At 51.3% G+C, this 24643-nt stretch overlaps 1 protein-coding gene across 1 annotated transcript; it reads right to left on the bottom strand.

Moving 5' to 3' along the window:
- LOC121081936 (hydrocephalus-inducing protein homolog) lies at positions 1-24230 on the bottom strand (the record flags this gene model as incomplete). The annotated part of the gene is made up of 7 exons (XM_040581285.1): positions 23913-24230; positions 22164-22283; positions 18627-18761; positions 11778-11977; positions 6173-6297; positions 3392-3593; positions 1-184 (listed from the first exon to the last, which is right to left on the bottom strand). Coding segments are annotated over exons 1-7 (1065 nt in total), but the record flags the coding sequence as incomplete, so codon positions are not given.
- Positions 24231-24643: the final 413 nt, after the last annotated feature.

The raw sequence follows: 24643 nt of genomic DNA, 5'->3' as shown, positions 1-24643 counted from the left end.
CACTGGCTCAATGGCAAAAATATCATCAGAGAAAAGCATAGAGTCTTCCTGCACCTTTGCCCTCTGGTTCTGGAAGGCACGGGAGAGAAGGGCAAGGCGCTCTTGGAGCGTGGGGTCCACCGCGCGCTGCTTGAGAAAAGAATTCCTCTCATTCTCCTCCTGCTTCTGCAGCCTGCGACAGCGCCTGCAGCCGTGGGGAGAGACAAACCAAGCAGATCATTTAATAAACAACATATTTGCAGAGACTGTCATGTAAGCGCAGGAGCAGCAACGCACTGGGGGAGGAACAGCAGCAGCAGCTCAGCGAGGGGCTGACCCCAAGCCACGGGGTCCCAAGCAGATCAGGTTATCACTCCTGCACTGGCACGGCAGGCACTTTTACGCCACACTCACAAGCTAAGAAGAGGGGTTTGAAAGCTAGCAGCCCTCAGGAGAGCCTCCTGGCTCAAAGCTACTGCCACGACTAATGCACAACCCCACCAACACCCTCAGATGGCTTTGCCGCCCATAGAGGTGCTCGGGGGAGACGGATGGAGATGAAGGAGCACCCACTGCAGTGCTTCACTGGGAAGCGGAGAAGCAGCCGGGCTTCAGCTGCAGGTTACCAGCATCACTTGTTTATCTTCCCTTTTGCACCGGCAGGGATAAGCGAACTGGCTGCTCCGTTGCCTACACTGCCATCCAGCAGAGGATCCCAGAGCACTTGCAAAGCAAACTAATGCATTCGGGCATCGCATCACTTGAGTGAAATTAACGGGTTTAGGTGCATGAAGACAGAGGCCCTGAGAGCCTTGCCTGGCATTGAAACAGAGCAAGGTCTTAAAAAGATTAGTCAGGATGTGTTTGGTACTGTGCTCTGGGTGATGCTCTCTTTGTGTCGAGGTAAGAGAGAGATGGCAGGGCCTATTCCCTCCCACTGACCACGTTCAAGTAGAGGAATGTGCTCTGAATGATTAGAAAAGGTAAAGGCCTGTACTCTGAATAATTAGGAAAGGTTCCATTGAGGATGTTAAAGGAAAACCATGAGTCAGAAGATCATTGAACAAAGAAAGTTGAAAGGTTTACTCCACCTAGATCCCACCTATTATGAATAGAATGATTAGATGTCGAAATCAAATGAATATGTATGTAAAGATGTTGTAACCTCTCACAAAAACTGTATAAATTGCCCGACTTTTCACTGAAAACTTCGGAGCTGGTTTGTCCGGTGCGAATCGGTAGCTCCCCAGTGTTGCACGAAATAAATACCTTTGCTGCTTAAAGACAAAATTAGTCTCCGAGCTGTTACTCTGTGCCGTTTTGGCATCAGCATTAGCCAATAAAGAAGTCAGCACCAGCACCTCTGAATCCAAACCCCTACATCCAGCCTTGAACCACTTCACCTTTTTCCTCTTTTGGGCCTTCTCCACAGAGCTTTGACACAGGTCACCTCTGCCTTACTTGGTAGTTGTAGCAGCGATCACTGCAGCGTTGAAAGCTCACAACCGAGAGGTGAGGAGGGAGCACTGCTGCAGAGCACTTGCTTCCCAGCTGGCACGTTGCTGTGCCCCCTTCACGCTCCAGTCCCCTGGCCACCAAGAACCAGCAGGTGACTACTCGAGGGGGGTGAGGGGAAGGCTCCGTACACAGAAAATCGAGGCAACACGCTCTAAACAGGACAGCAGTCACCACCCAGCTGAATTCCAATACAATCAGCAAGGAAACACAGTCACGGACGTTCCTAGCGGCACACAGACAGAGCCTCGGGCAGATGCTGTCACCGGTGCCAAAAATACTTTCTTTGGCTCGCTCCCAGTGGAGTGTCGTGGGAAATGTTTCTCCATGGCTGACCTACAGCGCTGTGCATGAGGAGGGCTTCCAGCCACCGACATGAGCAACCCTCAACTCAGCCTTCAGCAACGGACAAGAATTCCACCACTACATCCCAGAAAGTCCTGCAGGAGGGAGACAGAGCAAGCCCCTGGGTAGACCTTGTGACGAGCCAGGTCTTTCTGGGTGACAGCAAAGCACAGGCTGCTGCACTGCCTCCTCCCATTGTCAAAGTCCTCTCTGCTCTCAAAAGATCTCAAAAGCTGCTCCGACAGCAGCACAGTGGCCTCGGAGCCATGACCACCCCTAAGACTGCAAGTAAGGAAGAACAAAGCGCCCTGGTCACAGTAAAGAACACAGGCTGGCATGAGATCAAGCGTCACTGCAAAAAAATTGGGGAAACACGTTAACTCTGGCGAAAGCTGGTTGCTTCTGAGGGGAGAGAGGATCCCTCAGGGTCCTGTCTGAGACGGGCAGCTGGGGAGAGATGCGAAAAGAATGGCACAGGGAAGTACTAAGAGAAGGTCATGAGATTTTTTCCTTTAGCACACTGCGCTTGCACCAAAGTCACACACTGTGCAATTAAAAACAGAGAACAGTGGAAAACTAGGTTTGGCCTTCAAGGCATTTCTGACCTAATTACATTGAACTGTATTTGCTCAGAAGCCCTTAAAAAGTGCTCCAGTTGAAGGCAGTTTCCTGATCAGCTCTGGGTTCAGACTAACTCCTATACACCTACAGCCGTCCAACTCTGAAAAGTCACACAAGGACTCCCTAAATCACCCCAGCTTTGAAGTGTCGTTTCCAGTGCCTCCCCCTGGGCCAGAAGCGTTTCCTTGCTGCCCCAAACGGAATTTCAAAGCTTCAGAGACACCCTTTGGAGAGCCTGCCCCACCTCTCAGCACCACGAAGACACAGGTGCTGACGCCCAAAGGCACTTCCAAGTCCTGTCCCTGACTTCCCCGCAGAACCCTCCACCTCCAAACTCTCCCCAGCCCCGGAGAAGGGGCAGGGATACCTCGTTGTGCTGGAAGCCGGGACAGCGCGAGGCAATTCAGCATCCTACAGCCGGATGGCCTCAACGTTCGGGGCCAGCAAAGCACCCTGCCCTGCGCACTACTGCAAAAGCAGGCTGAAGGAGGTTGCTGTCCTACCAGAGCTGGAGGGGAAGAAACTGCAGTGAATATCACAGCAGGTACGCTGCCTGCAGCTGTTAGGTGCTACTGCTCAACGCCGTCCCAGGTAAGGAGTGCCGACACTTTCCTCAGCCTCACAGACCCCCTGCCAGCCCAGGGACCAGGCCTCACTGATTTAGGGCTCCCACAGACGGGAATTTGCTCTCCGAGGAAATGCAGCCATTGCAATCAACCTTTCCTCCCCAAAACATCAGCTGGAACATGGATGGAACCAGAATGGGAAGCACCGAGCTCCATTACCCTGAAGCCCAGGGACACAGACCCGGATGCGGTGGATGCTTTATTTCTCCTACACCATCCAAAAAAGCACCAACATCCCTCTCAGGCCGTATGGTAGTTTCACCCCTGGGCAGTGTGTCTTACTGAAAGGAATCTTTCCAACGAACCTCAGCTTCTCCTGATCCTCCTCCTCTTGAGTAAGAAAAGCCTTCCACTGGAAGTGGGCTATGATTTTACTCCGGTTGTGGATGACCACACATCTGTGATTTGACAGCGTGATGTAGGTCTTCCCAACTGCCAAGGAGTTTCTGTCCAGCCTAATGTTGACATCTTCAGCGGCTCCATGAAGGCTTGTGTGCGTATCTTCACCTAGAACAAAGCAAAAGGCAGACATTGCTCATCGCCCTTGCTGATGGGAGTACAAGGAACGGAGGAAGCCACAGGGAACAGAAGTGTCACAGCTTTTAGCTGTGTGAGCAGTTCCACAGATCAATATATTTATTGCATCCCGAGAGCTGCATGTGTACAGCATGAGGATGTCCTGGGCACCACCTTAAGCACCTTATTTCTGGGTGGGCTTGTAAAGATTTATCCCCAAGGCGACACTATCTACAGGGAGACGTTTTCAGTGTGCCCAGGTGGCCTTTGGGTCACCATCCCACTCGGGTCACAGGGAATTCTGCATCTGAGTCGTTCAGGTGACTCTGAGGAGGCCCCACCTCGGTCACGGCTCGCCCAGAGTCTCCTGCAAGCACGCCACCAGGGTTGTGTCTCTCCTGATCCCTTGTTGCCAACAAGCGAAGGTGCCTGGGGCATGCAGGCAGAAGAGGGAGATAAAAAGAAACAGGCAAAGTGACAGCCCACGGCAGGATGGGACGCAGATGAGAACTTCACCGTGTTGGAGCAGCAGTGCCCTCACTTGCTGTGGGTCTGTGAAGATAGGTCGGAACGAGACTGGTGGGGCACGGCCCACACCCACCTGCCCATCACAGCCCTGCAAGCCCATTTCTTCTGCCTGGAGCCTGTCGGTGCCTATGCCCGAGCGTGCAAGTCTACACCGAGTGTTCCCAAGCTGTCCCACAACCCGAGCGAGCACACCTTTGCTTTCCGCCTCAGACCGAAGAGGAGAGAGCCCCTGGCTGCGCACAGCAGCCGATTAACGCCTGGAGTCTTGCTGGAGCACCTGCCAGCCCTTCACCCTCCAGAAGAGACCCCCACCAAAGCGTCCCTCACTGCCAGAGCTTCCAAACCTTCATTCTTCCCAACCAAGCAACTCCCGGGAGTCAACTAAGCTCAAACTTGAGCACCGAGCCTACTCTGCCTGTTGCAGGTGAGGGTCTCCCAGGTGAGAAGCAAACCCCAAACACGAGACATTCTCCGTCGAAATGGCACTTCTGTGGAGCGTGTTTAAAGCCTCAGAGCCAGCCCCAGCTGAGAAGGGCAGCGACCCGGCCATCCCTGGAGAGCATCCCCCTGCCGAGGCAGAGCCTTCTCCTCGCTGCACGGGTTACAGCAAGGCAGCCAGGGGATGGACCTGCCTTTCCAAGGCTGCCACGCAACAGCACGGGGGAGAGCTGGCTGCCTTCTGGGTGGACTCCTTAAACCCTAAGCCAGACACAATGCGGCGAATCACAGTCGTGCCAGAAGAAAGAGAGCCCCCTCTCTTGGAGGGAGGTTGGGGAATGAATCACCCTTCAAACAGATCTCTGCAGCCATTCCTTCACCTCCACACATGGAGAGTTCAGCCTTCGTGCCTGTATAACCTCAACTTCTCTGCTCTTAAGGGAGCCCAGGAGGAGTGGGAGGGATTCGTGGCCAGACATGAGTTATGTTGCGAGAAACAGCAACGTCTCCATGACTGGACAGCCTGCTTTCTATAACAGACAACTCAGCGTACAAAAATAACCGAGGTTCAGAAGCGTTACAGAGGCAGGCGTGCTTTATAAGCCTTGCCTTCCCCCTCCGCTGAATCCTCGGCATACGTTGGCAAGCAGAGGAAGCAGGACCCAAGAAATGGGAGACATGCACAGTGCTTTGAGCATGTACAACTCAGGTTCATGGAAACATGACCTAATGCTCTACGGGACAACTAACTACGGCAAAATAAACTCCACGAAAACTATCATGGTCTCACTTCTAAACCCATGGCCACGTGGGTCTTGAAATAATGGGTATAGTTTTGATCTTCAAAGCCAAGCTGAAGCCTTTGAAATTTAATTGTTCTTTCTGCCCTTCTCCAAAGTACAGAGCAGCTTCTATATGAAGACTGAACAGGATTCCTTAACCTAGAAATCACACAAGAGATAGTGTAAAAGCACAAACGGCCTGGGAAAATCCAAAGGAGGAAAAATTTGTCACCATTTGTCGTAAAACAGGAACCCAAGGGCCTGAAATAGTATTAGTCAGAAATTACAGAAGTGTAGTACCAGCACTTTCCCAAGGAATATTCCTTCCTTTGGAACGTACTGCCATGGGAGCCTGCAGAAGCTCATAGCTACAAACCCGCAAAGCAACTGGACAAAGGCTTGGAAGGTAAAACCATCAGAAGTGATTAAAAAAGATGGGAATAAAGCCTCCAGCACAGAAAAATACTAACTCCAGGGCCCACGAGGCAGAAAGCACATGCACTGCCTGCTTCTACACGCTTTGCTGAGCATCCCCTACTGCTGCTCTCCTGGAGAGGAACCGGGCACACAGACACACTTACACTTACGCTCCTGGCTGACACCAGCATCCCCCAGGGAGAGACCAGCACGCAGCCACACAGAACAAGGGCACACTCAGCCTTTGCCCCTTACCTGCTCACTTGAAGCACCAAAACATGCAGAGGTTTTGAAAGAAAAGGGTTTAGAAAGAAAAGAGTTTAGAAGGAGCCTGCAAAGCAAGTTTAACAGTCTTCTGCTTTGAAGGACGCAGAGCGTGGGCACCATGCAGTGTCCAGCACTTACCTGTGTCGTAGTGTACTGTCAGGGACCCGGAATAATCACCCGTCTTCTGTGGGTGGAAGTCCACTGTTACTTGCACGGCATCGCCAATCCCAAGAGTCCCAGCAGAGCGATCAACAGAGAAAGGGCTGCAACACAGAGAGGCACATCAGGATTACTGTGGGACATTTGGGGACTATGTGGCTGTCTCGCTCACTTCAGCTCACCTGCGCAAGCAAGAAGCAAACAAACCACAGTTAGCAGAAGAAAAAGAGAAGAGACAGTATCAGAAACTGAGCCACCAACTCGACTCCTGAAGAGCTCCAGCCCTCAGAACATCCTATGCTATAAAACGACCTCGTCTCCCCCATACCCTGCATCCAGTTCTCTGCAGCAAGGCTCAAGAGTCTGACTGCTAGCGGTACGATCGGAGGAGGGTTTTTGAAGGGCACAGAGATGGTGAGGGTTATTTGCATGCACAGCCTGACACGGACTTCCTCAGGAATCCGTCTTGTCCTGCCACCTATACACCTCAAGAGATACAAATGTCAAGGCAATGCCTGTCCCAGTGAGATTGCAGCCTGGAAATCAGACAGGGAGAAGAGAATTTCTTCTTGAAGACCAGAGAATAACTGGAGTTTAAGTTGCAGAATTCAACTCTTTTTTTTTTTTTTTTTTTTTTTACCTTGAAAGCATCCTGGTTTTGCCTAAGAAAGGGCACATTTTATCAGTGTTTCAGTGAAAGCTGCTCTAAGCAAAGAAAAATCTGTAGGAGTGCAAAGGCACATTAGAGTGATACAGAAACAAGAAAACAAGACACAAAAGGAGTACCCATTTACAGCCTGAACAATTAAATCTCTAGCTAAATGAAGCACCATTAGCAGGAGCATATCGAGGCAAGTTTAACAGGAGGTTTTCGGTGTATTCACAAGCAATGCAGTCTGGGGCTCTGGGTTGTGATCCAGGCTTGGTAACTGTTTGCTTGGCCCGCTGGAGGAATTCTGTGCAATGCGTTGGAAATAATGATGAAAAGGTGTTGGTGTACTTCGGATTTAACACGAGCAATTATGATTTGTGGCCAGGTAAACAGCTCTTGGCTGACAGACACATAATTCAGTTCTTTAACGCTCAGGGAAAAGTCAGATGCAACATGCTCCTGCACAACAGCAGCTGGGCTTTGCGGCTCCTGTACAGCCTCACTTAGAAAGCAAAAGGTACTGGCTTTAGTGCTTTGCTGGTGGTCAATTTGTCACCTCAAAAACACCTTCCAGAGAGTTTCCCAGTGATTAGGGAATGCAGCACACAAAAATAATGAGAAAATCAGGAGCCATGCACGAGCTGAGCTTCATTCATGGAAGTAGTGACAGCTGATGAAATTGCTGGAGTTCCTGCTCATTAAGGAGATATTGCTGCAATTAGGGGCCTGACCTGCTCCCATGACAACAGCAAGAACGTTGGTAGTGACTAATGGGGAAGCACTGGGCCTGCAATGTTCACGTGCTGGACCTGAGACTTTTGAGAGGGAGGAGGAAAGCCAAGGTGCCACCAGCCTCAGAACCGGACTGCTCTCCATGGCCCTGCACCTGCACTGGGGGTTGTGCCTGGTTATACTGGGCAGGGCTCTGCTGGTGCTTGGCTGGCATCACTGCCTGCTGGGGGAAAGGCACAGAAAAATTCCCCCCCACCTTTTTTTTTTTTCTCCCCCCCCCGCCCCCCGCCCCAAACATGGCCAGAACAGAAAAGCTGCTGTTTAAGGGCCACAATTCAGCACCACCTCCTATCCCGTCCCCTTGTCTGCATACCCCTGCCCTCAGATAGCTGGGATGGGAATAACACTCCTGAGGATGACTTCAGGGGGTGCCCGAGAAAGAAGGTATCTTCCCATCTTCAAATTATCAGAAGAAGAGGATCCCACCGAGGTCAGGACTCATTCTCAGGACTGAGAAACAGAGCACAAGTCAGACACCGCACCTCCTGCCTCCCACCCCATGCTGTACCCACGGGACAACTTTGTCACTGCTGTCGCAGCTTGGTATCCCTCACATAGACCTGGTTCTCCAAGACCCAGAGGGATGCAAGGTCCATGCTTAACCTCAACTCTGAACTTCAGTGCACGTCACTAAGCTGTTCCCTGCAGCCTACAGATAAGAGATGCTAAGGAAACGTCCCTGACACACTAATAGCCACATGAAAGCCACTGCCAAGAGATGAAGCTGGCAGGCTAAACTCTGGCCTTTTAGCCATTAATTGTGAGCTGCTCTTTAGGATAATTCTTGTCCTGTTAGACCTACCCTGTTAGTGAATCACTACTGCTCCTGAAACGACAGGAAAGATAAGGTTTGGAGGTTTTTTAACAGCTTCTCTTCTGACATCCTTTTTAACTATGCCCATTTGTACGTTTGCTTTGTTGTACAACATCTAAACTGTCACAGGTCCAGATCTCCCAGCGGTGCCTTGCAATCCCCGGCTTGTATAAACTCATCTAGCCGCACCAGCCCGAGGGAGACCTTCCCAGCAGAACCTGCTGAGATCTTGCCCGTTACTGCCCTGCAGAAAGGGAGCAACTCCAGACTAGTAAGCAATTTCATAGGGATCTGTTCTGGCATCTGTTGTCCTGTCCTTGTACATCCTGTGGTAACTCTCCAATCCCACACCTCGATGTCGTATATGGGTCCTACAGGGGGCTCCTAGCACTGCACCTTGTAGCATCATTTCCTGAGCTTTCAGAGCCTGGTGGGACATTCCTTAATGTATCTTCTCAGACGGATCCTCTCTGACCCCAAAGCACAGCGTAGCACAAGGTCTGTAACATCAGGAAAAGGCAGTGCTGCGCTGAGATCTGCTTCCAGACGCCATTTTCAACTGAAACGTACTGGAGTGACATTTATCTCCCTGAATGCCATGGAGAAGAAACTCGTTATCCAGCCTTAACAATGAGAACGACAGGAAGAGACTTTCTATATTTACACTAGTACTGCTCTGACTCTCCAGCCTACTTGTCACGCTGGCTGGGAGGCCACTTCTTTCCTGCTGGGGTTGCTGGAGCCACTGAGCTCACCTGGGACCTCGGGGCAGGTACCTGGGCAACTGCTCACAGCACAAGCAGCAGGGAACCCACTGTCACACAGTGCAGTCCCCAGCACTGGCTGGAAGAACCGCTCCTGGCACACCATGGCCTCATCACACAGCGAGAAAGAACGTGGGAGTTCTGCTCTCGGGCTGCAAGGGAACGTGCTGACCTGGTCAAGAGGGGGGAACACTTGGATTCTGAGTGGGGGATACAAGCTTGGGGCACTACAGTCCAGATACTGGAGGGCTGGGCTGCCATTCACTGGGACACAGCAGAACTGCATGCAGCCGAGGGATGGGAAATGCAAACACCTGTATTTGGGGTGGAAGAATCCCTGGCAGTACAGGCTGGTGGGCACAAAAGCCTTTCTACGGAAAGGGAGCTTAGGGGCTGCGGCACAGGACATACAGGGAGATGCTGGGATAAAGGGCTTTGCACAGCCTGGAGGAGGACAGAGCAAGGCTGGTATTACCCGATCTTACTTCTCGTGTTGTGTGCACACCCGATCGAACTCTGACACTGGTCTTGCTTTGAGCGCCGTGTTTGCTCAGATGATCTCCAGAGGTCCCTTCCAAAGTTATTCTGAGTTTCTCTTCTCCATCAGCCCGATTCCATTTCACATAGCCCCCAAATTTCTCATATTTCCTACACATCTGTGCATATATGCAAACAGATGGTAGACAGACAGGCACTGGAGGAACTCAACCTCTAAGAAAGTTCCCAATGAAGAATTCATTATGACATTTTGCTGAACACTTAAAGCAAAAAAAATAAAAAGAGCAGAAACACAGGAACTTCAGAGTATTTAAAAAGAAATCTGAAGGAAAGTGGGGGTGACCTAATTAGAATAAAACACTGCTTATACTCAAAGATTTAAATCATCAGTTTGAAATTTCAAACTGGCTTTCAAAAATTTGTAATGAAATGGAAGAGATGACTGATGCCTTCAGCTGACATGGGAAATCTTACCAGCTTTTGATCTCTGCAGACACACACAATCCAGTTATTCAGAATTCTACTTTTTTGTGTGTCATATGAAACTTTTGTAACGCTTCCCATCTCTCTGTTGCAAATCAGGACTGAAAAATTTAATTGTTGAAGTTCAGCATAAAATCCCTATCAAGCAGGATTCAACACACGCTGGATCACTCAACGGAACAGTTGGCAAGGACGTTGCCAAGAGATGCCAGACACGACTGGGTATCTGTTTTGGTGGTGACGACTAGATCTGGAAATCCCAGAGGGAAGCTGCACAGGGATTTACAAGGTCCTGCCTACGTATTTCCACAGTGACAAGCAGCAGCCTGCTTGAATAGCATCCTGGAAGCCTGTTTCAACAACCTTGCCAGGCTTTGGTAGGAGCCTCTTGGACCCTCACGCTTCCCAGGAGAAAGAGCAAAGAGCCTTCTCTTGACCCCTGTTTTCCTGGGGAAGAAACTGAAGCAACTCAGGTGCACTAAGGCAGACGGCACGTCTTTGCTGCGTTCTGGACCTCAGCTCCTGCACCAAGACCTCTGGGACCAAGCAACTCGGAGCTAACTACCAGCCAGCTGAACTGGTTTCCTTGCAGGTGCAGTGTCAAAAAGGCACTACCCTCTCCAGTTCAGCAAACTGGAAAAACAGTGACTGTCTTCTGAGACCAACAGGAACAGTACAGGCTGTCCACAACGCCGCACATGTCAGGCACCTGACCAGGAGACTGCCCAAATACCACGTGCTTGTGGCCTCCCAAGGAACGTGTATATTTGGCCAACAGGGCCACATACCCATTTCAGAAGGCACTGAAGATCAAGGAGGTTGCTGGTAGCTACTACAAAGTGCTAGAGCACTTTCCAGGAGATCTGAGAGAGACAAAGCTCTACAAGAGGCTCCCAACCCACGCACCAGGTATTTGCTGCATCTTTGGCCTGTGCCCCCGCTGTAAGGCATTCCTCTTTGGGGCTGTAGTGCAGCTTTGAAGCTGCTGCCAGCTCATCTCCACTTAAGAGCTCATTCTAATGAAGAATATTGGATCCCAGGGACCAGATCAAACCTACTGGAAAACCAGGTTCTGGACCCCACAGGGTTTTTGTCAGGGTCTCAATACCAATTGCTTTGATCTATCATCTCTGATTGCACTTGCTACTCGAGACAAACTGCTGATAAATTCTTAAATGTCTCTTCCACCAGCTCAGAGCTTGCCCATTTCTTAACACTGCCCTTGGTCTGCAGGAACTGAGCTCCTAGAGCTGTCGTCTGCCCCGCAGGATCTTCCACAGCCCAAGGGCAGTCCAGCTGCCTTCTTACAATTGCTCTTTCAGTCTAACAGAATCAGCCTTGCACGACTGTGCACTGAAGACACCGTTGCACTATAAAACTCCACTCTGCAGCTTGCAGAGTTTTAGCAGAGGTTGCGCCATGCTTCAAACACTGTAATCAACAGCAAACCCCACGTGCCCTGCCCATCTCCAGCCACGGCAGCAGCACGGCAGCTCACATGCTCTGGTTCCTTTTTGTCGCTGTTTCCCAACTATATTATCACACCACAGTGTTTTGCACAAAAAGAGATGAGCTCCCTACCTCTGCGTGCTGATGCAGTAGCGGGCCACCCGGTTACCAACGTTGCGAACCAGCAGCGTTTTCTGGGTGCTGTACTTGACGGGACAGGCTGAGAAGTTCACCTGGTCGGGGAAGTCCAGGATAGCTCGGGCACCTATAGCTCGGATAGGCACAACAAACTTCTCCCTTTCTGTGATGCAGATGAGCTCGTGGAAATAATCCTGCAGGGAAAGAAACAATCTCAGCACAATGCTTTTAGCACCATTCCCACGGCAGAAGAAAAACTGCTGTTTTCTAGGACTGTTGCAGTAGCATTCAATAACGTAATAATAGTACCTTTTACCTTCATGACCTTTCATTCCAGTAGCATGACTTGCACAGGGTCGTTAACTTGCAAAGAAGAAACAAGCCCACTGATTCACCCGCTTTCGCAGCAAGCTGGCAGCACCACAATTACCTGATGCTTTGATTCCGAGGCACCAAAACAGAGTCGCTTCACGCAAGGGATCACAGCACTAATGGAACCTGCTTCGATCGCCACCGCAGACTATTGGAAGCACCACTGAGAACCCAGCTGTGCCACAGCACTAACTCCAACGCCAGCAACGCGGCGACCTCGTTGAAGCTCGGCAGGGGATGCTCAGGTGCACTTTCAAAAGGACTTCACCACATACGTGAGCAACGGTCAGTCGCTGGGGAAATGCTTCACAAGCTGGACACGGTAATTGCTGCGATGCCAGGCGAGTGTAGGGTACAGCTGTATTTCTCACCCCCTCCCACAGCCTTACAGGGCCAAGGCTGGGGACACGCACCCTTCAAAAGCCATCTGACCCATCTCCCCACACCAGAACCGGCTCAGCTCTGCACCCAAAGTGTCCCTAGAGATGTTTCACAGGTACTTCAAAGCACTAACAACTCCACCCCTGCCCTCAGCAGCCTACGCCAGCTCTGCACTGCAATTCAAGAGAGTTCTTCTCTGCCTAATCTCAGTTTCCCTTTACATCTCACCCCAGCCCCAGGGGACACAGAGACAGCTCTGGCTGATGCCTTAATCACACCCCTCTGTAAGGCCTGTTCTAGAGGAGTAAGTGACGGGGTGCCTGGTTAGCACACCCACCCCAGGCAGGCGGCATCGGGAGCTGCACACGGGGGACACTCAGACACCCCACCAGAGCAAAGCCGGCTGTGCAGTCCCAGCCACTGCCTTCTGCAGAACAGAGCCAGGCAATCCCCCCCCATCCCGGCTGCCTGGCGTTTAGCAGCAGGAAGGCAAATCAAATTACCAAAAGCATTTTACTGTAGGGATGAGCAGATCAGACCCCAGATGGATGGCAGGCACCGCTGGCTGCCTGCAAGTACCACCTTGCCCCCATTGAAATCAGTGAGGAAACTGTTGCCCCAGGGCCAGGAGCCATTGCCCCCAGCAGGCTCTTATCGATGAGCTGATCAAAGCTCTGCTTCTCATCAGTCACTGGCTGCCCTGATTTTTGCCCCGGTGCTTTTAACTCATTTGATATTCTTGTAATTGTTGAAGCAGGAAGCGCTTTGATTTAGGAACCGCACACAGCGGCAAACTCCCTTCAGCAGAACTGATCCGGATTCCTCCACGGCTGGGATTTCCTGCTCCCATCCCCTCCTGGAAGGGCCCTAAGGCAGCCAGCCCAGGCACAGACACGTACCCAGTGCTCCAACACAACAGCTGACACCCAGCGCCTCACCCACCACCCAGCGCCTCGCCCACCGCTAAGGTTGCCAAAACAGATGCTGCCCCATCCAAGGCACAAAGAATAAAGAAGGATCTCTTTTTCTAGACATCTCAAACAGTCACCCTACAAACTGCACAAGGGCTTTTGCTTCTCCTATTTGGAAGGTAAAATACCAGCAAGGGAACTGCAGCAAGCAACCTGCAGGATTTAACATCATATTGCAGGCAAGGGTTTCATCTTCAGCAAGTCTTTGTGAATTAGCAAATTTGTACTCAATCTTGCAGCCCAAGCCCTCTAAAATAAAAGCTATGGGCAGCCCATATGACTTTAAAGCACCCATTATCTCCCGGGTACTTCACCTCCCAGACTGTTCAGATGCTCAGAAACTGCATTAGCAAACGGAGAGTGCCATTTGCTTTTGCTGTTGTTGTTATTTCGGCCACACTACTGTAACAAAGGCAAGTCCAATTGAAAGCTACCTGCCTTAGTCAGTCTTGGCATGCCATATTTACTTACCTCTCTCTTCCAGATGCCAGGTAGACAGAAGAGGATGCAAGTACAGATCAGCAGGGAGATAAAAAAAAAAAAAAGGAACTTCAACAATTGGAGGTATTTGAGGGAAGTAAAAGGAAGTAATTGTCAAGTCGTTGTCATTGCTAAGGAGCAAATGGATCAACAGCAATGCAATTAAGAGCCCAAAAAATAATTCCCCCCCAAAAGCAAGCACTGGCAGCCTTCCCAGCTCCCTTGCTGGTGAGGGGCACTGGGACCACCTGCACAGCAACGCACAAGGAAAGGGAATTCTTTCTCCAGGGACCTGAGGGCAAGGCTAAAGCAGCAAGGGTTTGGTTTCACAGAGACAACCACGAGCTTGGGAGAGAAAGCTGCCTCTCGCCATTCCTGCAGATGCACATTATGCTCCAAGCCCCCTCTCCAGGGACACCGTGGGACATGGCATCCCGTGCAAGGCTTGACTCAGCACTTCAGAGCGGGCTGACCCTTCAGCCACGCTCTACCACCCCACCAAAGTGGGACCTTGCACCAGGCTGAATGCAGCGTCAGCCCAAACAGGGGGAAAGCCAAGGCAGAGGGGTGCTAGGCAGAAGCTGGCTGCTTGTGTCGCTGTGGACCCATGGTCCCTTAAGCTTTTGAAAGCTGAATTGCCCCCCTGGGGGGGGAACGGGTTGCAGTCTCCCCTGCAGCACTGCCTCGTGCTACCGGGACACTACCTCTGCTACACGCTTGCTTACAGCCTGGGCAACTGTTGAGACCAGTTCAAAATCTCGTTCTGCTTCGCAACTGCAAACCCTTAGCAGACTGTTTAAGACCAGGTTTCTAAATAGACATGCCTGGATGACAGAGGGGCTGCAACCCATCTATGCTCTAAAGTCTGTTGTGTTTAGACACAGCTTCAGGCTACAGATTTTCATGAAAACATGACTTCATCCTTCATACAACTCCCCTCTCCATTGCAAGGATGACAGACAGTTGTACGATGGTTCCCCTTCTCTCACACCCCTGTGACAAGCAGGAAGTTACAAGCTCTGGCCTTCCAGGTATCACCACTGGCATCTGAACTGGCACCCGCTGGAACTGAAGCAGCTGCTCATCTCTGATGTTGTTTCAGGCTCTCTGCAAACTCAGGGGCTAACGGTAATACTGCCACAGCGATATCAACCTTAGCTGCCCACAACACCACACTCGGATGTCAGATTTCCTGCATAACCCATCCTAAATCCTGCACTGAATTCCTTGCAGCAGACGACTTGCACAGAAAAGATCCTTGTAGCATGAGGTCACACGGCAAGCCAAGCAGGGAAAGCTCCCGCTGAAACCCTGATATCAAAGGCTGGAAAATAAGGGCCATGACAAGAGAGGAGGGACCGGAGGATGAAGATCCAGTCGCAGGAGAAGGGGGTGCCCCTGCGCCTGCCCCCCTCAGCTGCCGGTTCGCAGCACTCTGAAATGAGTCGCTTAGCTCCAGGTTCGTTTGGCACCGGGCCATTTGCCTTGGTCTTCTGCCCCTTTCCTCCCCACACGAGCCATCTGGAAAGTATACTTGGAATAGCTTCTGGGCGCTACAAAGCATCTAACAGGGCTGCGCTGAATTGTAAAGGACTTCATTTCACCGATGCAGTAACTCGCTGTCCTGTCGTATTCCATATTAATCAATGTGCATTAATTCAGTCTCCACCGAGCACCAGTAATGAATTTCACAAACCTCACAGACTGAGCTGGCATTGCCGGAAAATAATGTATGGCTACAGTGAAAAGAGCAAGAGGGCAAAACAGAATAAGCTGTGCTGGTTTTATATGCTTCTTACTTCCTTCTTCCTTTACAATAAACTATTAATAAGCCTGAAGGACACACAAATGGAAGTGTTTCTCTCTGTTGTTAATCTGCCAGTCAGTGCCACAATGGTTCCCAGTTCAGCAGAGACTGTCAGACCATAATGCAAGGACACGCAGGAATGTGGGCTGGCACGAGAACACCCACGCTGTACAACTGGAGCCACAAAACAGAAACGTGCAAATCAGAAGCAGCAAGAGTAACTAAGTGGAAACGCTGCCCAGCAGAAAAATTAGCAGTTCATTTATAACACAAGTGCCAATAAACCAACAGACACGTCAGCTGTTTATTTATTTTCTGACAGTCCGAGCACGTGGCACATTCCCAAATGACTGCGAGACAGTAGGAAACTGCTCATTTTCCAAGAAAGGGCTACGTGGCATTTCAGCCACTAACAACTCACATGGCCCGATTACTTAGGGCTTAGCCACAATTTTACTCCTTTCAATCAGGAGTGACTTCACTGAAGTCAGACTTACTCCAGGGAAGAACAGATTCAAAGCAAGAGAATTATATAAACCAACTCCCCATCAGGAAGACCCGCATCCCAGTTCACTGGGTTACCCACAGTCCCTGTGGATCGTGCAGCATCAGGGATGTAGGGGTTGTTCAAAGGCAGCACTCCTGAGCCTTCCACAACTAACACAGATACTCTGCAGGCAAGCAACTGCAAGCCCAGCGCAGGTGGCTTTACAGAACCATTTCCCAAAGCCTGCCTCTTGGCCAAGGGCTTTGCAAGGTGCTCTGCGCCTCCTGACCACGCTGTGGATGCATTTCTAGCTCAGCTACAGCACCCTGGCACTTCGCTGATTCACACTCCATCACGTATGAGCCAAAACATTCCGTTTGTACAAAATTCTGGTTCTGCTGTACAATCCCCATGTGCTCCTCACTGAGCAGCACGCATCCCTCTCCCAATGCCCTGCAAGGAGCACAAAACCCAGTTCGGCAGAAACCGCCGTGGTGTCGCTGAAGCTGTGCAGAGGACCTTGCTGGCACAGCTCCCTAATGCCACACACTCACCAGTTCAAGGGCAAGACAAGGGACAAAGTACTGGACATGAGTGCTCCTGGGGGTTCTCTCACCCTACTTCTATTTGGGGTGATGTTCATCTGTTGCTCTGCTGCTTCTCTCTAGTTGAAGAGCAGCAATTTGCCCTTCATGGGAACCAATTTACTTCCACACCCAAAATGAATGCTAATTCATACTAATAAATCGCATTTTAAAGGAAACAGCGTCCTCTGCAAAGCCTACCTCGGTGAGATTATGCTCTTATGTCACTTGGGCAGTATGGAGAACTGCCCTAGGCCAACATCATTTTTACCTTCCATACGAATGACGTAAAACCATTTCTCAGTCCCTCCCCAAAGCAACAGATCATTTCACAAGCTCAGGGAGCCAGGGACCGCAGGGCATTTCCTCTCTAGTTTGCTACAGCCACGCTGTTTGAGGATAGGACAGGGCATTAAACTAAATCTAAGCAGCAAACGCACGATGAGAGAACAGCTGTGCCCAAAGGGATCCTGCGCCTCTGGCCTGGTGCGGAAACGCCAGCTGGCTCAGAGCGACCCCCTCACCTTGCATCACCCACAAAGTCACACAAAGAACCCTGCCAAGAGGCAGCAGAGTGCTGGTGCAAAGAGTCAGCCTGTCTGTATTCCCCTGCGATGCTTCCTCCCTTCCATGCCATGTGCTAAACCCTTCTGCATTAACAAGCCTCCAGACGACACTGTCACCCCTTCACATCACGGCACAGTGCAAGGCTTGCCAGAGCCACAGCACCGATGTTCCAACCTGCAAGCAAAAGCATGGCACACGGGGCAGGGAATAGGTGCCAGCTGACACAGCAGCCACAGCCACATGCACGCAGGCACAGCCACACCAGCGTGACTGCCCAAAGGCTCCGGGGTAAGTGTCTGCCTGCAGATTCTACCTGCCCCTTCAATGCCTGGGTGTGCTCCAGATGTCTCTGTCATCTGCAGCACACCGACCCCCTGCTGATTAAAGACATCTAGAGCTCAGTGCGGCTGTGCCAGGCTGGCTCCCCGCCACGAGCACAGCGCATCTTCTCCCCTAGAATCACAGCTGGAGCACAGGCAGGCAAGTATCCTCAGGGGCAGCACAGCGGCAAGGCTGGGACACAGAGGCTATGAAAAAGCATCACCTTCGCTCCAGCCCAGGGTGAGGAAGGGAACTGGTTGCCAGATGGGAAAGAGGAAAGCTCTCTGCATCTATTCACTCCTCTAGTCTTTTCCATCATAATTAAGCCCCTAACACTGAGTAGAGAGGTGGGATGGCTAAACATCAACACTCCTCCTGGCCATTTTCCTACTGTCACACGTGCACCTTCCCCTGCAAATGCCCAGGAAAGCACAGGGAGGGAACGCACAGCCCGTCAGTCCCTGCTGCGGTGGCATCGCATGGTGCTGCCAGCCAGGCTGCCTGACCACAGCCTAGAGCAAACCTTGCAGCACGGCACGGGTTATAACCAGTGCGCAAGGAAAGTGCCTGGCTTCAGACAGAACGTTCCGCTGTCTCACTGCTGTGTCCAACGTGATACACATTCCAGTGACTCCAGTTTTCAAAGGTGGTGGTCCTCACTCTGATCAGGCTCAACTTCGCGTCCTCCAAACAACAGGTCAATTTTAAATAGGCTTTTGTTATTTATAATTATCAGAGCAAACCCATAACCATACAGCAACGGACAGATATTAGCAGTGCCGCAAAACCCACAGCAGACGCCCCGTTCTGAACCCAGCCCCGCAGCTTCGCCTCCCGCTGAAGGCACCTGTCTCTTGGGACCTCCAGTCTCACCTTGTTCTCATTGGGGGTGAAAACGATGTGGAAAGTCGCAAGCATGCCAGGCGGTACTTTGCGGCACACGGCATGGTGGCTGATCAACTTGAAATAAGGTGACCTCTCCAAGGTGACCTTCAGCAGCTGAGGAACCTGCAGAAAAGGTAAGAAAGTATGATTTTGCAGCTCGTGGAAACAGGAGGAGAAGAGACCTGCCGACAGCCTTCCTTAACCACCTTTCCAAAGCACTTTTAGCTCTGGAGGTACGTGCACATAATACACAAGAGTCAACATTAATCCCTTCTGCCTGGGCAAAACAGCTCACGGCCAGAGGCAGCAGGGCGATGAAGGAAGGGCCAAGCAGGGAAGACACCAGCAGCACCGAGATATAATATCTGAATCAAGCCACCCGCGTATTCAACAAGCCCAAAGAACCTGCCGGCTTCTGCCCGTACACATCCAGGCAGTCATGCCCCTAGAAGGGGACTGTGTTATCTGAAGGCCAAACAGTACGTGTTAATCCTGGGGGAAGGAAGAAATGCACTTTAACGTGCTGCGTTTGAGCGGGGCACTCAAGCTGCGGTGCTACAGTCATGCGGGCAGACCGGCAAGAGGAGGAGACCACACATACTGTGGCCTCACTGGGAATAAAAGCAGGCCTGAAGAGCAAAAGGAGGACCATGGGAAGACAAAGAGACAACCCCACAAACTGAGGATGGCTAGGAAAATTCACAGGGAGCTGTAAAGAAGCAAGGGAGAAGCACAATACGCTACAAGGAAAGGCTGATGCAGAGGATGAGAGCCAGCAACTTGACAAAGTGATGGAAAGCCAGGCGACCCCCCAGGCTGTGCCTATCAACTATGGGCTCCAAAGGCATCTTCTGCCTCGAGATACATGACCGGCACTGACTGGCGCTGGAGTCTCGGTTTTAAAAGCCAACCTCTGCTCTCTGGAGGCTCCTGCTGCCTGTGACCGTAGCCAGGCAGCTGCCAGCGCAGGCAAGCCAGATCCCTGGGGACCCCTGCCCACCCCCAGCAGTCCCTGCAGGCACCCTGCTGCACGGTTCTGCCCTCTGGGACACCACCAGCACACAGACAGCACACAGGCATTTCTCAAGCACATTGAGAGCGACGCCTCAGCACCAAATCTCAACGTCTAAAGCAGGTGATTTGGACTGACGGGCAGCTTCACTGACAAACAACAAACCCACAGGAGGCTTGGAAAAAATGGAGGCTCGCTCTGCACCACCCACCCGAGCCTGGTAACCCGTGGCCAAGGCAGTCCTGAACTCTCCAAACGCCCTTGGAACCCAGCAGGGTCCTGGGGCAGCGGGTTCCAGGAGCCAGTTTCACAGTGCACACAAGCAGTTTGGTCACCAAGTCCCTTAGGAGAGGAGCACGTGTGGCTCAGACCTTCAGCAAAAGCCACCCGGAACACCTGAGGGTGCTGAGGAACAGCCTGAAGACAGAAAAGCAATTGTACAACACAGGTAAGAGCAGTAAGTATATAGCGAAGCACTTCTGTAGTTGCACGATTACAGAGCCTCTATTTGGAATATATTTTGCTGTCAGCTGGATTTTTAGGGGGCAAACAACTTCAGGCTGCCGTGCAGTATAAGATTCAGAAGAATCTGGGAAACCAGCGCGAAAACTCTGAGACAGAGCACAACACTGCTCTGCTCTTCTGCAGGACATCGCCAAAAGCCAACAAAATTAGAATAGAACACTCTCTCAGGATTATCATCTCTACCTTTCTGTATTTAGAACATACCAAGGATTTTCCTTAGAGCTGATCTTACTTTTACACCCACGCTCTCCAATGGTTGAGGTCTTACCGGCTTCAAAACTAGTTCGGTTTGGAAAAAAACCCACATTCACACATTGCCTCCCCCTTTACAGGGCACGTAAATCCCAAGGCGCAGCTGGACAAGTTTATTATTCCTTACTGGGAAGGGCAGAAATGTTATGCAGATGTTCTTTTCCACCTGAGGAAGCATGAACAGAGCAAATCAACTGTTTGCCTGTTGGCTGGTACTTGGCAAAGATAACCATTTTGAAGTGCTGCATGGATAATGGAGCAGCTGAAGCCAAAAGACTCAGTGGGAACGAAGCAGAGAGTAGGAAGAGAGAAACTGAGGCACATTTTAATTGGGGAAGAAGATACCTACAGCAAGGGGTGCCCAAAACCCAGTGCAGACCACACCAGTGGCATTCCCTGGGTGCAGGCACCCATGCCACATCTTATCCACGTTCCCAAGTTAAATGCCAGACCAGGAATGGTGCAGTACTCTCCAGGAATAACTGAGGGACCACACACGCATCCTTCCTAGCCAAAGGGTCTTCCCTTTTCGCCCACATCCCTGTCAAAACCTGTTCTCTCAGGAGATTCTTGGACTTCTCCCGCTGTCCTTCCACCCGCAATACACCTTGGCAGCTTTTTTTTGTTGTCCACCTGTTTGTCCCCCCCAGCAGGTAAATCTGGAAATCTGGGGGGAATTCACCGGCTCTTGCGCACACTTCCATCTTCCCATCCCACCCTCCCCTCACGCATACCTCTTATTCTTCATTACAGAAGAGTACCCTTAATTACACCTCTCTTCCTGACCTTTCTCTGCTGCCAGTGCACCTACTGCTACAGATCAAGAGAAACCCTTGCGTGTAGGAAAGTGTGCAGGGAGAGAACACCGAGCTCAGCTCCTTTCCTCCCTCTGCCTTTGCCCACCAGCTTGCTCTTGGCACATGCCTCATTCCAGCAAATATTTCCCCAACTGAAATTCAAAAGGTCTCAACTTCCCTCTTTACAGTGGAACAAAACTGCTGACATTTTCCAACTTTTCCATTTGCAACTTTCTTGGGAAATCTCAAAATGATCAGGTTTTTCAAGCAAAGGTGGAGACCTCCGAGGGCACTTGACTCTGAACGTGCTGTGGCTCTCCAAAGGGAAAACAGAGCATCACGTTGCCTCAGAAAAACCTGAGCAGAACCCAATTAAGCTTAGCAGGAGCCTGAAGTGGCACCTAAAGGCCTCCCACTGCTTCTGCTACATCAGTCTGTTTCCACTGCTGTTTCAAAACACCTTTCCTGAAGCGCTGTTACCACTAATTATAACTTACTCCAGCATAAAGTGGAGAAGACCCCACCCCGAGCTCTGACAGCCCGTTCAGCTCTCTGTGCAGCTCACCCAGAGGCAGAGGTGCCCTGTGGAAACCAAGATTAACCACGGAGCCACCAGGACGCGGTGCACACTCGAGGGAAAGCACGAGGGCAGGGAAGAACTGTACAGCCCTCAACATTCCCAGCCGTGCAGGGCTTCCACGGGGAAAGGTGCTGACTAGAAAAGCTCCTTTCAGCGAGGTACTACCAACACACAGCCAAAACCAGGGCAAGAAACCTCAGCATGGCAAGATTTCCACCATCTCGCAAAATAAAGGTGGCGAGACCTTTTACTCCGGATGCGCTGTGCTGCAGCAGGTGACTGGCTGTGCTGTGCACCGCGCGGACAACACTGCTCTCCAGTTCCAGCACAGGGTTAAACTTCCACATCCCAGCACCTACCTTGTCCTCGTTCCTCAGAATCAGTGGCACTTCATAGACCTCGTAGGGGACGTAGCTCTGGAATACCACCTCTGACGGGAAAGGCTGGAACGAGTGCTGTTTCGGGGAAGGTGCCGAGAACTGCAGATGCAAAACAGAGTTTCAGCCGCTGGGAGAAAGATTCATCAATCAGAGAATACTACATCGGTCCCCAGTGAAGTACAGTCTCCCGGTGAGTACGCCTGCCCAGCTCACGCCAGGGGAACGGCAGCTCACCCACCTGTGCTCTGAGCAGATCAAAAGTTTCTGGGCCACACCGAGCAGGCTCAAGCGAGCAGCTCTTTTGCTGGCCGTTTCTCCAGGTTTCCTGCTCCAAAAGGCAAGGCAGCGCTTACCTCCGGCAGAGCGCTGGGCTAACAGTCACACAGCTCCAGAGCACTCACTGCGAGAGCCGTAAGCACTCGTGCAGCAAGTGAAAGCCAAGAATTGACAGGAGACTCCATGGGAAACAGTCTGGGGATTATCTTTACCCTGAGACAGTGACCAAGTCCAACCCATCCTCAAATCTCTTTTTTGATACACAGCCTAGAAACCATGAGGAAGAGAAGACAGGCCAAAAAGGAACACCGCCGTTAAGAAAGCAACAGATGAGGTGATAAGGTTCAGCTCCTTCCCCAGCACTACTGCGCAACTTGAGTAAGGCTGGACTTGGCATCTCCTTTTCCCATGAGCTCTCAACGGATGCTTCATTGCAGTCCATTATTGCCATGTCAGTTAGTACCACCACCGAAGCGTGCCTGACGACACACAGAAACAGCAAACGCTTACAGCGCAGAGGCATTACTTGGAGAAAATCCCTCCCTGCTTTGTCTCCCCCCTTCCAGCTGAACTCTTCGCACTCACAAGACACAGGCACATCTCCTGCTTCTGCACAGCAGTCAGGGTCGTGCTGAAGCCAGGAGCCACAGCACCCGGCCAGTTCTGTGCGTGCTCGTCCGAGGCGTTCCCAACCTCACGCGCTGTCTAGGGCAATCCCCAACCAATTTGTTACAGGTCTCTTGCTGGCACTTTTCCACTCAACAGCCTACCTCAGTCATCTACCCCTTTGGAACGTGCGTTACACTAAGCAGATGTGTAAGAAGAGCAGCTTTCAACACACGTGTAAGCAAACACTGATCCAGATAAAGCACACCCGCTCCCCCTCTGCCCAGCGCCATTCCCCTGTGTACCTGGCAGCCTGCAAAATCTAACACCCCGTAAGGGTCCCACTCGTCGTTCCAAAGCATTCATGCAATTGCTTGAGCTACACCTTGAGTAGTTACCGTAGGCCCTCAGCCCCCAAAGGCCAACGCAGCCACCACTGAGGGCATCCGATGACCCCAAGCGTTTGACAGAGACTACACCCAACCAAGGGCTGTCTATTTCAGCAGGAGGGTGGGAAATTGCAAGCTTGCATCCTTGTGTCCCGCCCCAGCCTTCCTCCAGTATCATGCTTTAGCCACAGAAGCTCGTCTCCAGCAAAAGCCACCAACTTCAGCAGAGGTGCTTTATATGGGCTTAGTGCAGGCCAGGACTTCAACAGCTCACTGGGGGAAAACGTTTCACCTTTCCCCCAGCAGAAGGAACTCCACCACCACCAGCAGCAGTTTGAAACGACAACAGGACTTAGTCACCAAAGTATTTAGATAAGCTGGAGGCAAGCCTGTCACAAGCATAGGCCCACTTCAAATGTCACGTCAAACAGCAAGGAAAAGGGCAAGAAAAGGCTACCTTTTGACGGGAGGCTTCGCTCACGTCGAGAAGCTGGGTAACCTGGGGCCGCCGCATGTCCCGAGTGCTGGCCAGCCTCTGCTTGGTGCTAAGAGTCATCTCCTTCAGGAAGGCAGAGGGAGTCAGCTGAAATGCAAAACACCAGCAAGAGCTACAGAACTGCCTTCATTCAGAAAGGCTTTTCTTGTTCAAGAGCCACTGATGAATAATTTGTGATCACAGCCACTAGGATAGTCCTGGAAGTCCCATAATTACCCGCTGAAATATTTAACATCAGTAAATTAATGATAGAGAGCGGAATACACATGCTCCAACCAAGTGGCTCTGTCCCATTAGCTTCTCCTTTGTGATTTGATGTGACACGTTGGGGGATTTGGCTCTTCGGGGCATTTGTTTTCCTCTTCAGATTTGCTGGATTGAGCCAGTGACCTTTGAAGAAGGTCGGGAGGAGTTACCAGCAACCCCCTAACTCCATCCTTGCACAACGCTTACAACCACCACACGCGTGGAGACGTCACTGCTGGGTGAGTCAGAGGAAAGCAGAGAAGCAGTGTTGTGCCAAGACCGAGGTGGAGAGGAATGGCTCCAAGTTTTTAGTTATCTCTTTTGAATTAGCATTTGTTTTCTCTGTTCTGGCCCTCCGAGACCCCTCCACAGAAGTATGCAGAGAGACCTCCCTCGACAGAGCCTCCGCGCCAGGTCGCCTTCAGTCAGGTGAGCTCTGGTCAGCA

The sequence above is a fragment of the Falco naumanni genome, assembly GCF_017639655.2.
Source record: "Falco naumanni isolate bFalNau1 chromosome 21 unlocalized genomic scaffold, bFalNau1.pat SUPER_21_unloc_2, whole genome shotgun sequence".
In the NCBI taxonomy this organism is placed as follows: Eukaryota; Metazoa; Chordata; class Aves; order Falconiformes; family Falconidae; genus Falco; species Falco naumanni.
The sequence above is the reverse complement of the archived record's forward strand: the minus strand, read 5'-3'. Positions and strand labels throughout refer to the sequence as shown.